Here is an 18,075-nt window from a genome sequence, read left to right as displayed (position 1 = left end):
TCCATCCCAAGGGTGGAATTCAACATAGCTCTACAGCAAATGTCCTCTCAGTCCAAGGATTTCTCCTTGCACAATGGAATGTTCGCCCCAACTCCAGATCAGGGGTTCTCACAACCCTCTGGAGCATTTGGGTGAGCCTTCAAAACTGACATTGCAGCTGTGAGTCTCTGGTTAGGACAACTCCCACTTGCTTGTTCCAACACAACATATATTACTATATAAGCAACTCAACAGTAGGAAGCCTGGCTTCCAATGTTACTGCAAACACAACCACGTGGATTCACAAGTACCTTGCTGCTTCTAATGTTGTTCTCCTGCTGCCATGTGAAAAAAGCAGTTCATGCAGTTAAAATGCACAAGTTGGATGCCCTAATGGAACACGGCTGCAGGGCCTGAAGCCTATTCCAAAGGGGACAAAAAGGAAAGAATCCGCTTTGGTGGCAGAACCAATAGCCTGAGAAGTGTGCTATGTGCCCAGAACTCTAAAGGCATTTTTCATGTGACATGATGATATATAATTTTGTTTTACCTTTTGAGTTCTAACCATTTAAACTCAATTCAAAAATTCATACTGAGCGCAATACCCCTAAACTTCTTCAAAGCTTTCAATTCAAAGTAAGGTATCACTTTATATACGTCTTGGATAAAGGTTCTCTCTTCTTCAAACATCCTTTATACTTCCAAAAGTTACAAAAAAGCTTTTGAAGCTTTGGAGGAAAAAGGAATTGCCACTTGGGACTGGGTTGGGGGGAGGGGGAATAATCACCTACAATTTCTAAATATGGCCCCAATGGGCTGTCAAACCTCTAAAGAGCTTCTGAACAGCCATGTAGCATAGCAAGGAGACAACCTACGTTTACTTTGTAAGAAAACACAAGGAAGAGTCTCTGAGTACAAAAACTTAAGAGTACATAAAAAAGAATTGTATTAATCACCTTTTGCAAAATCAGTGTACATACAGCCTAAAAATTCCGAGAGATGCCAAATCACTTGGGAGTTCATGGAAGAAAATAGAGCACTTTTAACTGTGGATAGAGACTTGTGCTCCAGTCCATTGTAGCCATAGCATTAGCTCCAGGAGGACCCCCAAAGGGTCAGCCAAGCCGTATATCAAGAATACTAATATCCTGTACTGCAGAGGGGAATAGGGGACAAAGGAAGAGGCATTCTATTTTCCTGGGTAAGAGAACTGCAGCCAATTCACGTGAGCATAGGCTGGAAGAAGTGGGGAAAGCTAAATGGGAATCTTCCATGCATAGGTACAATGATGAGAGCCCTAAGAGTGTGTGCTTTAAAGTCTACACCAAATTCTATACTGAATGCACCTTGCTTTGCAGAGAACAGAGTAAGTTAAGGATCACTTTCAAAAGCCATTTCTGTGAACATGGAACGAGCATCTCAGCGGGAAAATTGCCTGCTATCTGATTGTTTCTTGTTAATGTGCTTGAAGATTTTGGATTTCTGGACGTTCTTTGATTTCTGATAGCCAAACCCTCCACCGCCACCTCTCTTTTGCAATCTCTTCCCGTGGCTGCTGTTTACATCTGAGAAAATGGTGTCAAGGAACGCAAGTTCATAAATATGTAATTAGCTTAAGCTATTAAAATTCTAAGGATGGCACCAAGGTCTTTTTGGGGGGAGAGGGGGGTGGAATCATAGCATTAGCAGTACATTTTCAAAACTAGATTGCAAGCGTGGCAAGGGAGAAGAAAACACCTGTAGAAATTTACCTAGTGATTGCCATCACTCAGAGTTTTCCAATTAAGTTTTTCTACGGAGAGCAAAGCTAGCCCACTATTAAAGGTAAAGGTAAAGGGACCCCTGACCATTAGGTCCAGTCGTGACCGACTCTGGGGTTGCGCACTCATCTCGCATTATTGGCCGAGGGAGCCGGCGTATAGCTTCCAGGTCATGTGGCCAGCATGACAAAGCCGCTTCTGGCAAACCAGAGCAGCACATGGAAACGCCGTTTACCTTCCCGCTGTAGCGGTCCCTATTTATCTACTTGCACTTTGACGTGCTTTCGAACTGCTAGGTTGGCAGGAGCTGGGACCAAGCAACGGGAGCTCACCCCGTCACAGGGATTCGAACCGCCGACCTTCTGATCAGCAAGCCCTAGGCTCAGTGGTTTAACCAAAGCGCCACCTGGGTCCCTAGTAGCCCACTATTAGATACCATTATTATGTCAAGCTTGTGACTGAAGCAGTCGGGTTCCAAAGGATAGAATAACTAGTCCATTTAAACACAAAGCCAATTGGCATTTTAGGTTGCAAAGAAGATGGAATGAAACAACAAAAGCAGACCATAATCATTTGCCCTGGCAGGCCCTTCTTAAGAGTAGTGCCATTGCTACACACTGAAAGTAAAAGCAGGTGCCTCAAGCTCATGCCCTCCACCTTCTTTTACACATGAAAAAGTTATGTTTAAAATCTACACCTGCACTTCTGAATTTCCAAAACTGCCATTGAACCTGATCTACTACCAGCCCACAAACTGGTTTACTGAAAAAGCAAACAGTTGACTCCAACACTTCTGAATCTTAGAAAGGGGAAGAAATTAATACTTTGCAACAAAAGGATACTAAGGTCCACAAATGGCGGGACTTTGAAGCCAAAAGAGAGCGCAACCTTGAGCAGATCCAAGTTATTGACGTTGTAGATCTGTTTCAGAGAATGGGAATCATAAGCCCTTATATAGGCTTTGTAAGCTTCTTGGGCAGATTTGTGAAGAAAGTAGTTCTTCTCGATCAATTTTTCCAGCTGAAAATTACAAAGGCAGAAGGAACATTCAATTATACAGTCACCTAATAAATGAGGAAATGGAACATTTTGCAGGTAACTGACACTGACATTTATCATTTGGAAGAATACAGCAATACAGTTGGATTAGCACACACATTTATCAAAGTGTAATTTTCAAAGTTAACAATGCAAGCTCATTATCAAGAAATACTGTTCTGTTCTGTTTTGTTTTACAAAACTATGTGGCTATAGAATTTGAAAATTAGGTATAAATTTCCTTCGTAGAACTAAGTGTGAAAACTCCACATTCTACAGTGGGAATTTTTACCAGGTCTCTGAAAAAAATAATATCCTGGTCTCCATCTTACCTACTGCCTAAAATATACACAGCATGTTGCCACTTCCAAGTTTTTATAAAATACATAATGCCAGAGGAAGGGCTTCTAAAATCGTGCCCCGACGTCAACCCCTCTGATGTCAACATCTTGCAGTCAGCTCAGTTTACACTCACATGCTGTCATTTTATCCTTCGGAGTGAAATTCTTGTGGGAGGAAGTCCAAAATGACATCAGGGTCTGTTCCAGCTATGGCCCATTCCTCCACCTGCCCTGAGTATTATTTTACTCTCTTTCTATTACAAACCCTTCCATGAGGACGTATAAATATTCTGAAAGGCTACAAATAAACACTAATAAGAAAGACCATAAGGGTACTGCTCAGGTGCCTCAACATACGTAAGACACACACTGTTTTATAAGTAGGTTGCTACGGTTACTCTAAATGTAGCAGGATTAAAATTAATCCAAATATAGTTTCACTCGCACCTCACAATACCTTCAAAAATTGGTGCATTATTATTATTTATTCATTAGATTGCCATTTGTATTTATTTATTTTTAGTTACCTAGATATATGGGGTACAATTCCCCCCCCCCAAAGAAATAGGTGAAGCAAGCTCAAGAATGCAAGTGGCAGAAACTCTTTTGTTTTTATTTTACCTGAGATTGGATGTCAGAAATTTTGGACCAAGAAAATTCAAATTCATTTAATGGTACCTAAAAGAATAATTAAGAAAATTGTTACGTTATATGCGGAAGATACCGAAATGGGCAGGTGGTGCTCAAACATCAGTTCTTAACAGAGAGAACTGTCACTAAAAACAAACAATCAGCTGTCTAGAACATATGGAGGCTCACCCCAAATCCCATTCTTCTCCACTTGCTAAATTAGTGTAAATAAAGCAGGTTTTTTCTTTTCTTTTTTTTGGTGATGACAGAAATCCAGAGAGTGATTTCAACAGAAGAATGTTTCAAAGAGGAATGGAAGCTCATACACAGCATGAGCAGCTGTTTTGTAATCGCATTCTGAAACACCCTCATAACCAAAGACATTTCACATTTCTATACCCAACAGGGGACAATTACTCTGATGCATTCCTGTGCAAATGCACCATGGAAGTTTCCGTATTTGCATAATTCCTGCAAAAGATGTGTTCGTGAGTCATTTTATGGCGGGAAAACAAGCTTATATGAACCCCCCCGCCGGCTACCACCAATATATGCAGCAGCACTGCACAGCCATCTTCACGGTGGTATTGCCACCATCAAAGCCCTCACCATTCTATACAAAACAAACAATTTTACTGACAACTTATGGCCATCCTTGGCATCATGGGAATTAGAAGCTGATTCTGTTTGCTCTGATACTGGTAGATATGTGATGGGACCAAGAGCCAGGATATCAAAGCAGTCCATCCATAGCATGTGTTAAATTTTCTCTACTCCCTTAAACTCCACATGCATAATATGATGGAAAGCTTCTAAATTATGCAGTTTCATTACAGCAGCCACTCTGCAACTCTACTAAGGTTATTTAGTTAAACACTCTTTAGGCAATTAAGGCAGGTAGAAATTATTTGATTAATCATTAAAGCTCAGCTGCAGTGCTCCACACCGACTTACCCTGGCTTGCTTTAGGTAACGCAAGAAACCCAGTTCTTCTGGACGTAAAATCAGCAGAGCATGTCCTCTTCCGTTTATACCCCGGGCAGTCCTACCAACACGGTGAATGTATTCCTTTTTAGAAAGAAACAAAGCGAGAGTAACTAACATTCTTTACAGTAAACAGAGGCACAGCAAAGGGCGCTCATACATAAACAGATCCGCAACTAAACTTACTTAAAAGCCCCCTATTCCCCAAATGAAATTCTTACTTACTTCAGTTATGGATTTAGCTTTGACAAAATAAATTAGTAAAAAAGAAAAGAAAAGCATGGACGCTTTGGAAAAGTATACACAATGGGAAAAATAAAGAAGCATTTTTTCGGGGGGGGGGAAAGAGTTTGGCAGCTTGACTCTCCACAGCCGCAGCCAAGACTGCAAGTCAGCATTTTCTGGCAGCTGCTAAGCTTCCAACACTGGCCAGGAGCTTGATTCTTTGCTGCTCCTCATTACTGTCACCATTTGCATGCTCAGGCAGCCAGCATGGCATTAACCAGCTCTTTCTTTCTGGGCTCCCAATGGCTCACCTAAATGCCACCCTCACTTCCTCTTAAGCATCGCTGGAGTCAGCTATGATTCCAATACTCTCGCCTTATTCAGGCATTCCATGCCCACCATTATAGAACTGTCTGTGTTAGGACAGGAACATGCGAGCTAGATCTGCTCCCACCCTGGCCATGCCCATGTTACTGGCCTCCACATACTGGAGGGCAAACACCTGCCGCATGGATCTTGTGCCAATCCTGAAAGCTACATGCGTGTTTCAGTAAACTGATCATGAAGCAACAAGCCATTTAACTGGAAGGTTAGCATGAAAGCCTGGCCCCACTCTTCCTTGGATGGTGCTGTTTCTGCGCTGATACAAGCCACCCTGCATGCCAATAACTATTGGTACTAGGCGTTGTGACTTTTGCTACTTAAACAGGTCTTTGGTTCAGCATAGGGATTTGACGATGGAGGGAAGGAAAAGAAAAGCTGAGTAGACACAGAGGAGCTTTGTCATATGCACCAGATTTTCCAGTTCCTTTATCCCCCCCCCCTTTCCTTAGAAGAGTAATCTTGTGCAAAAGAATTTCCCCCAAAAGGAAAAAAAAAAGACAAAACATTCTGAAGGGTCTCAGGAAACAGTCTGAATGTACAGGATACAGTAACCCTGCAGAACCAAAACGAAACTGGGTATAATCACTGTATGGGACAGAAATGTATGCATGCCACCTTGCGCTCCTTGGAGGAAATGTAATGGATAAAATTTAAATGTTAAACTGTGAAGTCAAGCTTAGCAGGGATTTTATTGATGTATTTATGGATGCTTTATTTTTATTCTTATGTGCCGTATGCCACCTTGCTATATTATAAGTGTGTGCTATAAATATGCATAAATAAATATATTAGGATTTGCACTCTCATTTAGTTTCAGGAACACTGGGGAATTTCTTAGGTGGGTTAAATCCACAGCGCCTCTGAAAACACACATCTTTCATGAAATCGTACTACCTTTGGATCATCTGGTGGGTCATACTGAACTATCCAGTCAACCTCTGGAATGTCCAGTCCTCGAGCAGCTACATCTGTGCACAAGAGTATTCCAGAATCTGCATTGCAGAACTGGAAAAAGGTGGTTGTGCGCTTCGTTTGCTTCTGCTTGCCCTAGAAGAAAGTGAGATGTTCAAGATGAGGTTCATAAGCAACTATGGGATTCTTCGAAGAGAGCCTGAAAGCCAACACATCCCTATAATGTACATGCATCGCACTGCACGAATAGTAGCCTGGCTACAAATATATCAGAATTATGTCAAAAATTACACTGCCAAACAAACCCCAAATCTGTTACAAAGCCATAACTAGGTGTGAACAAGTGTCAGAACCACCACTGTGTGGGACGTAATCTGCGATACATTATGCATGGCCGAATAAATAGTGCTTGTTGAATCTTACAAGAATCCTGTAAAGAAAGGTCTGCATTACTACCCCCATTTTGCAGCAAGCATGCTAAGGCTCTGCAATTTGCATAAAACCACTTCAGCAAATCCATGCCTAAGGCAAGATTTAGATCAGAGAATTGCTGGCGGTCAGTTTACACTTTTAGCCACCACATAAAGTCAGAAGAAATGTCCAGCATGGAAAAAGGCAGCAATCACTGCTTTTTATGAGAAAATGCAAAAAGAGCAGCCTACAGCAAGATTGTGAGAGAGACCTGAGTGTAACAGTACTTTCCTCACTTGCTATTCCCAGGAACTGGCATTCAGAGACACACTCCAACATGGGAGGCAGAGCATAGCCATAAGAGTAGCAGTCCAAGACTGATTTATGTTGCACATCACACTTTCTACTTCAGTGGGAAAATAGCTCAAAAAGTATTGAACTATAAAAATCTCCAGATAGATGGTTAGAGACGTTGTCCAATAACTCATGGTTAAGTCTGCATTCTCTTCTCCCTGACACCACAGAAATCTATGGTGAACCCATTTTGGTGAACACCTGTTGCTATGTTTGGGGTGTAAAGGAAACCAGCAGCTGCTCATACAATAAAACATCCTTCACCAACCTAGCGCCCTCCAAATGTTTTAGACTACGATTCCCATTAGCCTCAGCCAGCATGGTATGCTGATGGGAGTTGTGTTCCAGAAAGGTTATAGTAAAACCCGTACACAGGAATGAGTTCTACAAAAAAACCCCACAAAAAACAACAACAACAACAACTGGTTGTTAAACTGTTGCACAAATCTGCTCTGAAGTTCTTTGTTGCAATGACACATTTAACTGGAAATACTCAGGGCCTTCCAGGTTAGGTAAACTGGCAGAATATAAACTGCATTAGTTGTAACAACTCTGCCATGGAATGGTTGTTAAACTGTTGCACAAATCTGCTCTGAAGTTCTTTGTTGCAATGACACATTTAACTGGAAATACTCAGGGCCTTCCAGGTTAGGTAAACTGGCAGAATATAAACTGCATTAGTTGTAAACATAAATAAACAGGTTACGGGAGAGAATGGAATTTCTTTTTCTTTCTAAAAAGTGCACAGTATTGCAGTTCATTTAGTAAATTCTACCTGAATAGTCATTTTTGTGTTAATTTAAGAAGAAATAAAGGATGCTTTGCTTCTTTCCACAGTATGGGCACGGGGGGGGGGGGGGAATCACTTTACTACATTAATGCAGCCACACTTAAAATGGTTAACTGTCAGCTAACAACATTATAACAAACAACTTCAACCTTGCTGACAAAACAGAGTTCTTCAGATAAGCATTTTAAAGGCAGGTTTAAGAGAAAGGTTCCGCTGATGACATTTAAAGGTTAATTTATGACTCCGTTGCTGAAATCTTGCTGAGATGCTGACATTCCTGTTATGCACTCTCGGGCTTCATAAAAGGCCACCTGCAATTTACAATAACTTCAAAGCTACATGCATTATTCAAGCTTGAAAGTTGGCTCAAAACACCCAGCTGTAGATGCAAAAGGGGTCTCATGATAGCATAGAGCAGGGTAAATTTCTTGCCAAAAAGGGGGGCTGTAGAAATTATTAACAGTGTGCCCTAGAAGTCCCAAAAGTCTGAGATCAGCTGTCATTTAAAGATGGCACTTAGCTGGCCAAAAATATACTTTGTAAGTGTACTGGTTGAACATTGTCAAAATACTTATAACATTGATCACATCATAATGACCGCTAAGCTATTGGTTTGCTTAAAACAGGGTTCATTTAACTGAACACCAGCACCTTCCTTTAGTTGAGCAGGGAAACAAACTATGGAGCAGCTGGCTTAGCGTTGCTTAAACCAGCCCTCTTGGTTTGTTTCTTTCAAAGAAACCATGAATGAGCAGGGAAGCCAAGAATGAACCTTGGCATTAGATTGTGGGAGTACTCAAGCGGCATATATCAGCATGCATCTCGTGGATAGTTAAACAAATAATACTTCACAGCTTAGCATTACCTCGGAACGCAGCCCGTGAAAAGGAAGCACGCAATAACTCACAAGTGATGGATAACTGCTAGATTCTGGTTTATCAGATTATCAGCTTTATGTATATTAACCCAAAATAAATCATGGGTGATCAAAACAGTCATTGATAAACACTGCCAGTTTCAAAGTAGACTGTCATTTCCAAAACATATACTTACGTGAATGGCCAGGACCGGGAGATCAATGTAGTTAAGAAGTTCATAATGGTACTTCACAGACATACACGAAGAGAAGAACACCATCAGCTTTTTCTTCCGATTCTTCTTGAGGAAAGTGAAAAGCAGGAGGAACCTCTTTTCTGAAGGGCACACTACATAACCCTAAAAATGATTGGGAAAATGGTTTTATGTATAGTGCTCTTTCTAGCAACTTCCAAACGGAAGCGTTCAAAAACACACTGTACTGAAATGCACCCAAAAATCGTGTTCTGATAACTCCTTTCCTAATCTCTTACTTGTGAAAAACAAAATTTTGACCAGAAGTGAAGGTGTGTGGTTGACTCCCATCGACTAAAGGAAAGGGATCAAAAAGGGGTTTTAAAAACAAACAAACCCGATTCCAATGCTATTCATCTGCCAGTAGAAAAGGCACCACTGGCAAAATTGGTTTCCCTTCCTTCTGCAACCCCCCTCTCCCCGCCCACTGTGATGGCAAAATCTTCTCCAGAGGGTTGGATAACCCTCTGTAGAAGACTGGGGGCTGCAGGAAGAAAGACATTGTATCATAGGAAACAGTTACATTTTCTTACAGTTCCATCCTATGCACATTTACAAGCAATTCAACTAAATTCAGTGGGATTTTCCAGTGAACATGTTCAAAAAGTATGGCCTTAGAAAATGTCAGACTACCTGAATAAAGATTTCAGTGAAATGTGAGTTTTACTTTACATTTTTTTTCCCTTACAAACAAGGACTATAAAGAGAATCTGCATGAGTACCATTAAAGTTTACCCCAACTAATGTTCATATATTCCTGAAGTTTTTGAAAGAATGACTTTTTAAGGCTAGTCACCACCAACTTTGTCATCCTTTTGGCACCAGGCAAAGATGTTTTTGTTTTCCCGATTGCTTGTGCAGCATCGATGATACGATATTGTATTGCTATATCTGTCTTTAACGTTAATGTGTTTTTTATCTTTATTGCAAATTGTTTTGAGACTTTAGTAGGAAGCAATATACAAATTTAATAACCCTAAGCCCAATCTAAATCTGGTATAAGACCATTCCAAGTGAGATAGTAGACAATTAATATCTTCAGGCAGCAGCATGGAGTCCACACTGTTTCAAAGCTGCATTTAGTTGTAATTATGCCACTGCAGGTGCATAGGAATCAGGGTTGTTATGGAAGATACATGGATATTTGAAAAAAGTGATCAGCTGTAAGCCAAAATTAGAAAAGTTACCGTATGTACACTGTCTGTACCTGAACTTGGATGCAGATCTCAATGTCTGGGTTTGCACGTAGCACTTATTTATTAAGATCCTAGGGCAGGCTACAGCAATATAATATACAATTCTATATGCTACAGTACAATTAAAAAAAACACAAGCAAAACCATTATAACCAGAGCAGAACAATACCAATTCAGCTGGATCCCACAAAACAAAAAGTATTAACTGTTCAAAGTCCAGAGTGAAGTTACAGCTTCATCATATGGTGAAAGCAATACAATGAAGATGCTAGATCAGGCATGGGCAAACTTGGCCCTCCAGATGTTTTGGGACTACAATTCCCATCATCCCTGACCACTGGTCCTGTTAGCTAGGGATGATGGGAGTTGTAGTCCCAAAGCATCTGGAGGGCCAAGTTTGCCTATGCCTGTGCTAGATGCATGTCTGTGGAACTATATGTGGTCAACAATTAAAGCTTATGAATCAACAAGAAGCCATAGTTTAAAAGTGTGGTTTGGTCATGGTGAATAAACGCTGGTTAAGACACTGAGCTGGGTGGGGACAATTGAATTAAACCATAACTTAAGAGTTACATGAGAACCAGGACAATACGAAAAACAAAGGGCACCTGGAGAAAGGGAAATCTGATCAAAGTAGAGAAATGAGCATCCAGGACAGCAGTAAAAATGAAACAAACTTTGCTAACAAGCTAATGTATCTTTCTTCTATCATCACCATCACCATCATCATTACCTGTTCAAGCCCATCTACAGTTGCTGTCTCTTTATTGTCATCAACCCCAACATACAATGGCTCCTTTTTTAGAGAAATCTTGGCCAGGTCTTCAACTTTACGGGTTTGTGTAGCAGAGAACAGCATGGTCTGCCTACGCTCTGGGAGGGGGGAAAATAGGAAGCAACTTCAACTGAATGGATTACAGCAACAGACCTTGAATGAAATTAAACACACTAATGCTATGAGAAACACACTTGCTCTTTGTATAACCTGGATATTTCTAAAATTAGCAGGTCACAGGTTTTTTTTTCCAACTAAGAGCCAAATAGTTTCATAGCAGTCCAGTTTTGAAGTAGAAGCACACAAAAAATGTTATGGGATTACACTGCAAATGTTACTATTTAGCACACTGTAAGGAAGGCACATCCATTAAAAATTCTGTACAGTGCTAAAAAGGAAAACGCAAGAGACACTGAAAAAGTGAGCAAGAACTGCAAAACATAAAAAATGAAGTGTTTTGAGACCAGTGCTCTCCCTGCCATCTCAAGAAAGAAAGAATGAGGACAATTTTGAATGTTTTGCTTACTTGGTAGGAGCTTAATGATCTGTTTCATTTCTTCCTCAAATCCCACTTCTAAAATTCTATCTGCCTCATCGATCACCAGGCACTGCAGGTTCTTGAACATAAACCCTGGAGTATTCTGCAAGGCATTTAAACAGTGTCACCAGCTATCACAAGGCACACAAAGTAAGTCCTGATCTACACACTCCTCTTCCTACCTGCATATGGTCCAGAAGCCTGCCTGGAGTTGCCACAATGATGTTAATGCCATTTGCAAGTTTTTGCGCCTCGGCAGATCTATTACTGCCTCCCATTATCAGGCCGTAAGTGTGGACGTGGTGGGTCATCAATTCTTTGAGGACACCATACGTCTGCATGGCAAGTTCCCGAGTAGGAGATAGGATGAGGACGCCCGTTCCTGGAAGGGGGCAGAGGGAAAGATGCAGAAAGGAGACCATAATGGCAAACAATTATCCCCAAATTTATATTCAGACTTTCAAGTGAGAAGGCAATGCAGAAAATCTTACCATTCCTGGGCATGAATTTTAACTTGTAGATGAGTTCTATCGCTGGAATAAGAAATGCCAGTGTTTTGCCACTGCCGGTTTTTGCAGCTGCTAGAATATCTCTGCAGATAGATTAAGTATGAAGAACTGAATTTAGGAGCAGGAAAGCTGAAACAATTTAAAATCAAATAATAGCTTTAAAGGTAAACGTTATAAATAATCCCAGTTTCTGTTTATGCGTGCGTAGGCAAAAGTAAGTCCCACTGAGCTTATTTCTAGGTATAGGATTGCAACCTAAACTACGTATTACCTATGACATAAAAAATCATTTTCCAAAATACATGTGGGACTACTTTCAGCTGTCACTATTTTAATTTTCCACCACAACCTTAACTGATATTAATGTAGCAAGCTTTAATACAATGCTCACAACCCAGCAATGAGATAGAAAGAAACGCAGTCTGATCATATAAGCAATTATTCAAATTAAGTCCCATTGGGTGATATCCAATTGTGATGCCCTATTTGTTTTTTGTGCAAACAGGCCCTGCTCTTCCTCTCCTTTCCCTTGCAGCCCCTACATGACTTTAAAAAAAATCCCTTCCAGATGGTGTGTTGGAAGTTTCATGCTAAATATTACCCCTGTATTCAATGGGCTCTTTTCAGGCTAGTATGCACAAGATGACAACCGCAGTAACAGCACGTGGAGTGGGGAGGAGAGGAGAAATCATTCTGGGTCTATCCAAGAGCTATCTCCTTAGTTACCAAGAGCCCTGTCGGATCAGGCCAATGGGCCATCTAGTCCAGCATTCTGTTCTCAGTGGCCAACCAGGTGCCTCAGGGAAATGCTCAAGCAGAATCCGAGCACACAATCACTCTCCCCTCCTATGATCTCCAGCAACTGGTGCTCAGAAGCATGGCTGCCATTGATACGACAATAAAAAAAAGAGTCCATACAAAAGACACCAGCCTTCCACAAGTCATTTCTTACCTGCCTTCCACAAGTGGTTTAATACTTTTATGCTGAATTTCTGTCATGTGCGTAAAGCCCATGTCAGCTATTCCTTTCAACGTGTTCTCACTGACAAGGCCATTCAGGGAAGCAAACGACGTATCCTCAAAAGCACCTGAAGGCAGAAATGATCTTGCTCAGTTTCCATTGACAACATGCCAAAATAAATAGCAACAAACCCTTATTAAAGTAGAACAAAGCTGGCCTTTCAGTATCAAATTTCCCGTTTCTGCACACCACGGAAAATTCTGATGACAGCTAACTTATCCAGCTAACTTTATCCTAAGCATTCCCAGCCTCAGTACACACAACTTTCTCTGGAATCATCTGATCACCAAATAAGCTTAGTGTATTGCTGAGGTGGTTTCGTTTTTCCACATATGAAAGCCACATTGCAGCAATGCCTGAAGGAGTTACACATCTCCGAGTTGGATACACAGCCCACTGCAGGGATCAGCAAACTTTTTCAGTAGGGGGCCGGTCCACTGTCCCTCAGACCTTGTAAGGGGCCAGACTATATTCTTGGGGGGGGGGAGGGGAGGAGATGAACAAACTCCTATGCCCCACGAATAACCCAGAGATGCATTTGAAATAAAAGCACATTCTACTCATGTAAAAACACGCTGATTCCTGGACCGTCCACGGGCCAGATTTAGAAGGCAATTGGGCCAGAACCAGCCCCTGGGCCTTAGTTTGCCTGCTCATGGCCTACTGCATGTATAGCATTTGGTTGCCAATATCTCTTGGCTTGAGTTGTGCAAATTGACATGGGAAAGTTTCACATGTCTGGGCAATACTAGGCTACAATGCTACGTACAATCATACACAGCCTGGGAACTGGCACTGTAAAGGGACATTCCTCCTGCCCACCCCACCTTCCACTCTAACCAACGTGAATGCTGGAGCCGCAGACCTAGCGTGGGCTGCACTGCTCCATCAAGCCTTGCCACTGCTGACCAGGGGTTAGTGCTGCAGCCGGATACCAAAGGAAGGATAACTTGATCTCCAAGATCAATAGAAATAAAAAACCCAGAGCCCTGGAGCCCAGTCCAATGAATCTCACTGAGTTCAATGAAATTTAATGAAATTTACTCCCAATGGTCAGTCCACAGACAATAAGTGAAACTACCAATTGACTTAACATTCACTTTAAAAAAAGAGAAAACTCAGTACCGCCTGAACATTTTGATAGACAAAATCTCACTAAACAAGAAACAGAACAAAGAAGTGGGGTTGGGGTTGGGGGGAGCTTGCCTGTTAGTCCTAGAGGCAAAGCAGGTCCATCAGCATCTTCAGACACTTCTTTCTCATCCAAACTTTCACTACTTTCTTCTTTGGGCTCCCCATTTAAGGTGTCTTCTTCCTCAGTGCATTCTTCTTCCATTTTTGCTTTCTTAGTTTCTGTGTATACACAATGCACTGAATTCAATTAATGCCAACACCAGACATGTACATATGAACTAGCAGTCTGCAGCAATAATTTATATGACAGTCAGTGTAGTTGGTACATTCATTGAGAGGGCCAGGGGGAGAATTCCACACTGTTGATCTCTGGTTTTAGCATTTAAGCTATGGACAAAAATGTACTTATGCCACATATAAACTACCACCAAAGTTTCTGCATCTAAGCTGCAAAAAGAGGGGAAAGCTAGTTCTGCACTATGTGGAGTAGTCACCTAGAAAGCAGAAGAGAACGAAGAAGAAAAGAGAGAAGTCAGAATCAATCAGATGAAAAGCCAGTTTATCTAATGGTCTCCCAAGTCCCAGAAAGTAACAAGACAACACTGTAGTATTAGCCACTGGCCACATCCACACATCATGGGGAACCAGCTTTAGCCTACGAGGCCTCCCAATTTGGCTTGTGAGGCTGTTTTGGGGAAGCCATGCTCATCTGCCCAACACATTACATCATACGTGACATCAGCTGTAGGCCAGGTAAGGCTGTGCCTTCAAAAGAACAATCAGATCTTAAAGTGGGCTTGATTGTTTTCCTGGGGCAAGGTGCATTCCCAACTGCCCATCAGCTGATGAGTGTGTGCCTTGCTCTAGGACAGGCACCCCCAAACTGCAGCCCTCCAGATGTTTTGGCCTACAACTCCCATGATCCCTAGCTAACAGGACCAGTGGTCAGGGAAGATGGGAATTGTAGCCCAAAACATCTGGAGGGCCAAAGGGGGTGCCTGCTCTAGGTGGAGGAAAAGGTTTCCATTCAACAGAAGCTGCTTCTCCCTCCCAGTGCTGCTCTTGGAAGAGACTTCACACTTGCAAGGCACTTGTGCTACTTCTTTAAACTTTGAAACTGCCTAGGTAAACTTTGAAATTGCACAAGGCAGCTTACAAAGAATAGGACTGGCAATCCCCCTTGCACAGTGATTCCCAAGCACCTAATAGGCAACTGTTGGGCACCTGAGTACCCCACACAAGGCATTTTTACAACTGGTTAAAAATAAGAGATATAATACCATTTTCTGTATCAGCCACAATTTTTCTTTTCTTCTTTTTCTTCTTTTTCAACTCAGGCTGTGTGTTTCCAGCCTCACCATTTTTTTGTGTTACTTTAGTCTGCTCCACATCCTCTGTTTTTTGTTCTTCAGCTGCTGCTTCTGAGATGCTGGAAAAGTCCTTTGCAATGCCCTCAACTGTTGCTCCTAATGAGACAAACAATAATAAAACAAAGCAATGTCTGATACCATTTAAGAAACAACAACTTCACACATGAATTTTAAGGGCCAGATCACATTCATAGCTCCTCCAGTTAATTACTCCTGGTACATACACTCCTCTATTGAACCCAATGGACCCAATGCTCACAATAAGTAAGTGTGCACATGTTTTAGAAAGAAAGGATATTGTAGAGCTGGAAAAGATGCAGAGAAGGCCAACCAGATACGATCAAGGGGATGGAATGACTCCTCTACAAGGGTTGCAGCGCAGCACTTGTGCCTTTTTAGTTTAGAGAAAAGGTGAGTAAATCACGCGGCATGAGTTTATAAAATTACACTTGGCATGGAGGAAGTGCATAGTTTCTTTCCCTCTCTCACAACTCTAGAACTCTAGAAGGGTTACAGCTCAGTGGTAGAGTATCTGCATTGAAAGCAGAAGGCCCTGCGTTCAATTCCCAATACCATCTCCAGGTAGGGTTGGTAGAGACTCTAGCCTGAAACCCCAGACAGCCGCTGTCAGTCAGTGTAGACAATACTGAGCAAGCTGGACCAATGGTCTGGCTCGATATAAGGCAGTTTGTTGGAAGATTTAAGGTAGGCAAAAGAAAGCACTTCCTCAGACATCCCCAAACTGCGGCCCTCCAGATGTTTTGGCCTACAACTCCCATGATCCCTAGCTAGCAGGACCAGTTGTCAGGGATGATGGGAATTGTAGTCCAAAACATCTGGAGGGCCAAAGTTTGGGGATGCCTGCACTTCCTCATGTAGTGCATAGTTAAAACTATGGAACTCGCTCCCACAGGAGGCAGCGGTGGCCACCAACACATGTCTTTAAAAGAGGATTAGACAAATTCCTGGAGGAATCTGCTTCTCCCTCCGTTGGCCATGATGGCTATGCTCTGCCTCCATGGTCAGAGGCAGTCAAACTTCTGAATACCAGTTGCCCAAAACTACAGGAGAGCCCTCTTGTGTTTGAATCTTGCTTCCTCACAGCCCCCTTGAGAACAGGATGCTGTACTTACCTGGGCCACTGGCCTGATCCAGCGGGCTATTCTTACGTTCATAAATACAAATACACAGACTGTTGTCCCCTGTGCCTTATCGGGGCACAATAAATGTGTGTGGGAGGAAGCCACGTACTGTATCATCTTTTGGCGCCAGGCAAATACATTCCTCTTCCCCCAGGCCTTTGGCTAAATCAATATACTACAGTATTACCCTTTTAAACTGTGTGTGTGTAGTGGGGAGGGTGTGGGAGGGTGTTGTTTTTGCTCGTTACGATGTTATGTACTTTTTTGCCTCTTTACGATGTTATGTACTTTTTTCTGCCACCCGCCCTGTGAGCCTCGGATGAAGGGCAGCGTAGAAATCCAATAAACCAACGACCAAATCAAATAAACAAACACCGTCCTTGGTCTCCCCTCCAGCTTCCCTTCGCGGCGCCCGTGTCCCTGTCTCCCCACCGGCCGCCGTCTTACCGGAGGGCCCGAGGCCCACTGCGCCATCCGCCGCCCCCGCCGCTTGCCGGGCCAAGTTGCGCTGGCGAATCTTGAGGTTCCGCTTGTGGAGCTTCTTGCGCAGCAGCCGCATCGGCAGGTTCCCCGTATTGGCCGCCATGGCTGCGGAGACCGAACGCCACCGCCGACCCCACGTGCGCAGAGGGAAAGGGAAGCAGGGAAAGGAAGGAGCAGCCGGAAACACGAAAGCTTCCGGTACCCATTCGCTCCCCTCCTTCCGCCCAAAAAAAGAACCGGTTGCAGCGGCCTCTAGAGGCTCGGAGGAAGAAGCACAGACGGCTGGTAGGTGAAAGCGCGTAGGATTCCCCCCGCTTCTCCGCCTCCGAGCTCCGAGCAAGGCAAGAAAGGAATAATTCTGGCTTTCTAAGGTGGCAAAAACCCCTAAAAAAATAAATCATGGCCCTTTGCTATCTTTGCAAAAATAGTCTTGCTTCCATCACACTTAATGAGAGCTTTGTCGCTGACATGGAGCCAAGATTTGAGAGTATTTGAGAGCCCATTGCCCAGAGGAAAGGATGCCTCATCTCAGGTGGTCCGAGCGGCTATAGCCTCTGGCCTCAGCCGCGGGATGCTATCTTCTTCGAATATCCCACTGGGCAAGCTGGTTCCCATGCTCTCCGCACATTCCAATAAATCTCCCCCCTCCCAGCCTACAAGGGGCAGCAAAGGGACGGATGACACAGCCTGTTTTTTAAGGCTGCCTCCACACCTTTTCCAAATTGGCATGTGGGGCATGGGGTGGCTACTGAAGAAACAGGTACACTCCTGGCCACGTGTGCCAGGCCAGGATCTTCTAGCCCATGAGTGGAAAAGGCAAAGGAAATAGAAGTAGAGATTCTTAGCAAGCCCGTGTGAAAATAAGGTCCAGGGGAACGGCAAGAACAGGCACCCCCAAACTTCGGCCCTCCAGATGTTTTGGACTACAATCCCCATCATCCTTAACCACTGGTCCTGTTAGCTAGAGATCATGGGAGTTGTAGGCCAAA

General features: G+C 42.9%; 1 protein-coding gene across 1 annotated transcript; it reads right to left on the bottom strand.

The window, feature by feature from the left end:
* Positions 1 to 901: 901 nt before the first annotated feature.
* Positions 902 to 17,239, bottom strand: DDX18 (DEAD-box helicase 18). The gene is made up of 14 exons (XM_035130076.3): positions 17,051 to 17,239; positions 15,372 to 15,557; positions 14,164 to 14,310; positions 12,889 to 13,024; positions 11,919 to 12,019; positions 11,610 to 11,809; positions 11,416 to 11,530; positions 10,848 to 10,987; positions 8,862 to 9,023; positions 6,236 to 6,388; positions 4,703 to 4,816; positions 3,740 to 3,796; positions 2,582 to 2,759; positions 902 to 1,544 (listed from the first exon to the last, which is right to left on the bottom strand). The coding sequence occupies exons 1-14, from the start codon at positions 17,187 to 17,189 to the stop codon at positions 1,399 to 1,401; spliced, it is 1,974 nt and encodes a 657-aa protein (XP_034985967.3). The 5' UTR covers positions 17,190 to 17,239; the 3' UTR covers positions 902 to 1,398.
* Between the last annotated feature and the right edge of the window lie 836 nt (positions 17,240 to 18,075).

The sequence above is a fragment of the Zootoca vivipara genome, chromosome 1 (assembly GCF_965207765.1).
Source record: "Zootoca vivipara chromosome 1, rZooViv2.hap1.1, whole genome shotgun sequence".
Taxonomy (NCBI): Eukaryota; Metazoa; Chordata; class Lepidosauria; order Squamata; family Lacertidae; genus Zootoca; species Zootoca vivipara.
This window is presented reverse-complemented; position numbering and strand designations above follow the sequence as displayed.

Coding starts and splice junctions, on each gene's coding strand:
- DDX18 (XM_035130076.3), bottom strand. CDS start 17,189: ATGGCGGCCAATACGGGGAACCTGCCGATGCGGCTGCTGCGCAAGAAG. Junction 14,311..15,371: donor TGTGGCTGATACAGAAAATG/GTATTATATCTC, acceptor GTGTATACACAG/AAACTAAGAAAGCAAAAATG. Junction 3,797..4,702: donor GTTACCTAAAGCAAGCCAGG/GTAAGTCGGTGT, acceptor TTATTCTTTTAG/GTACCATTAAATGAATTTGA.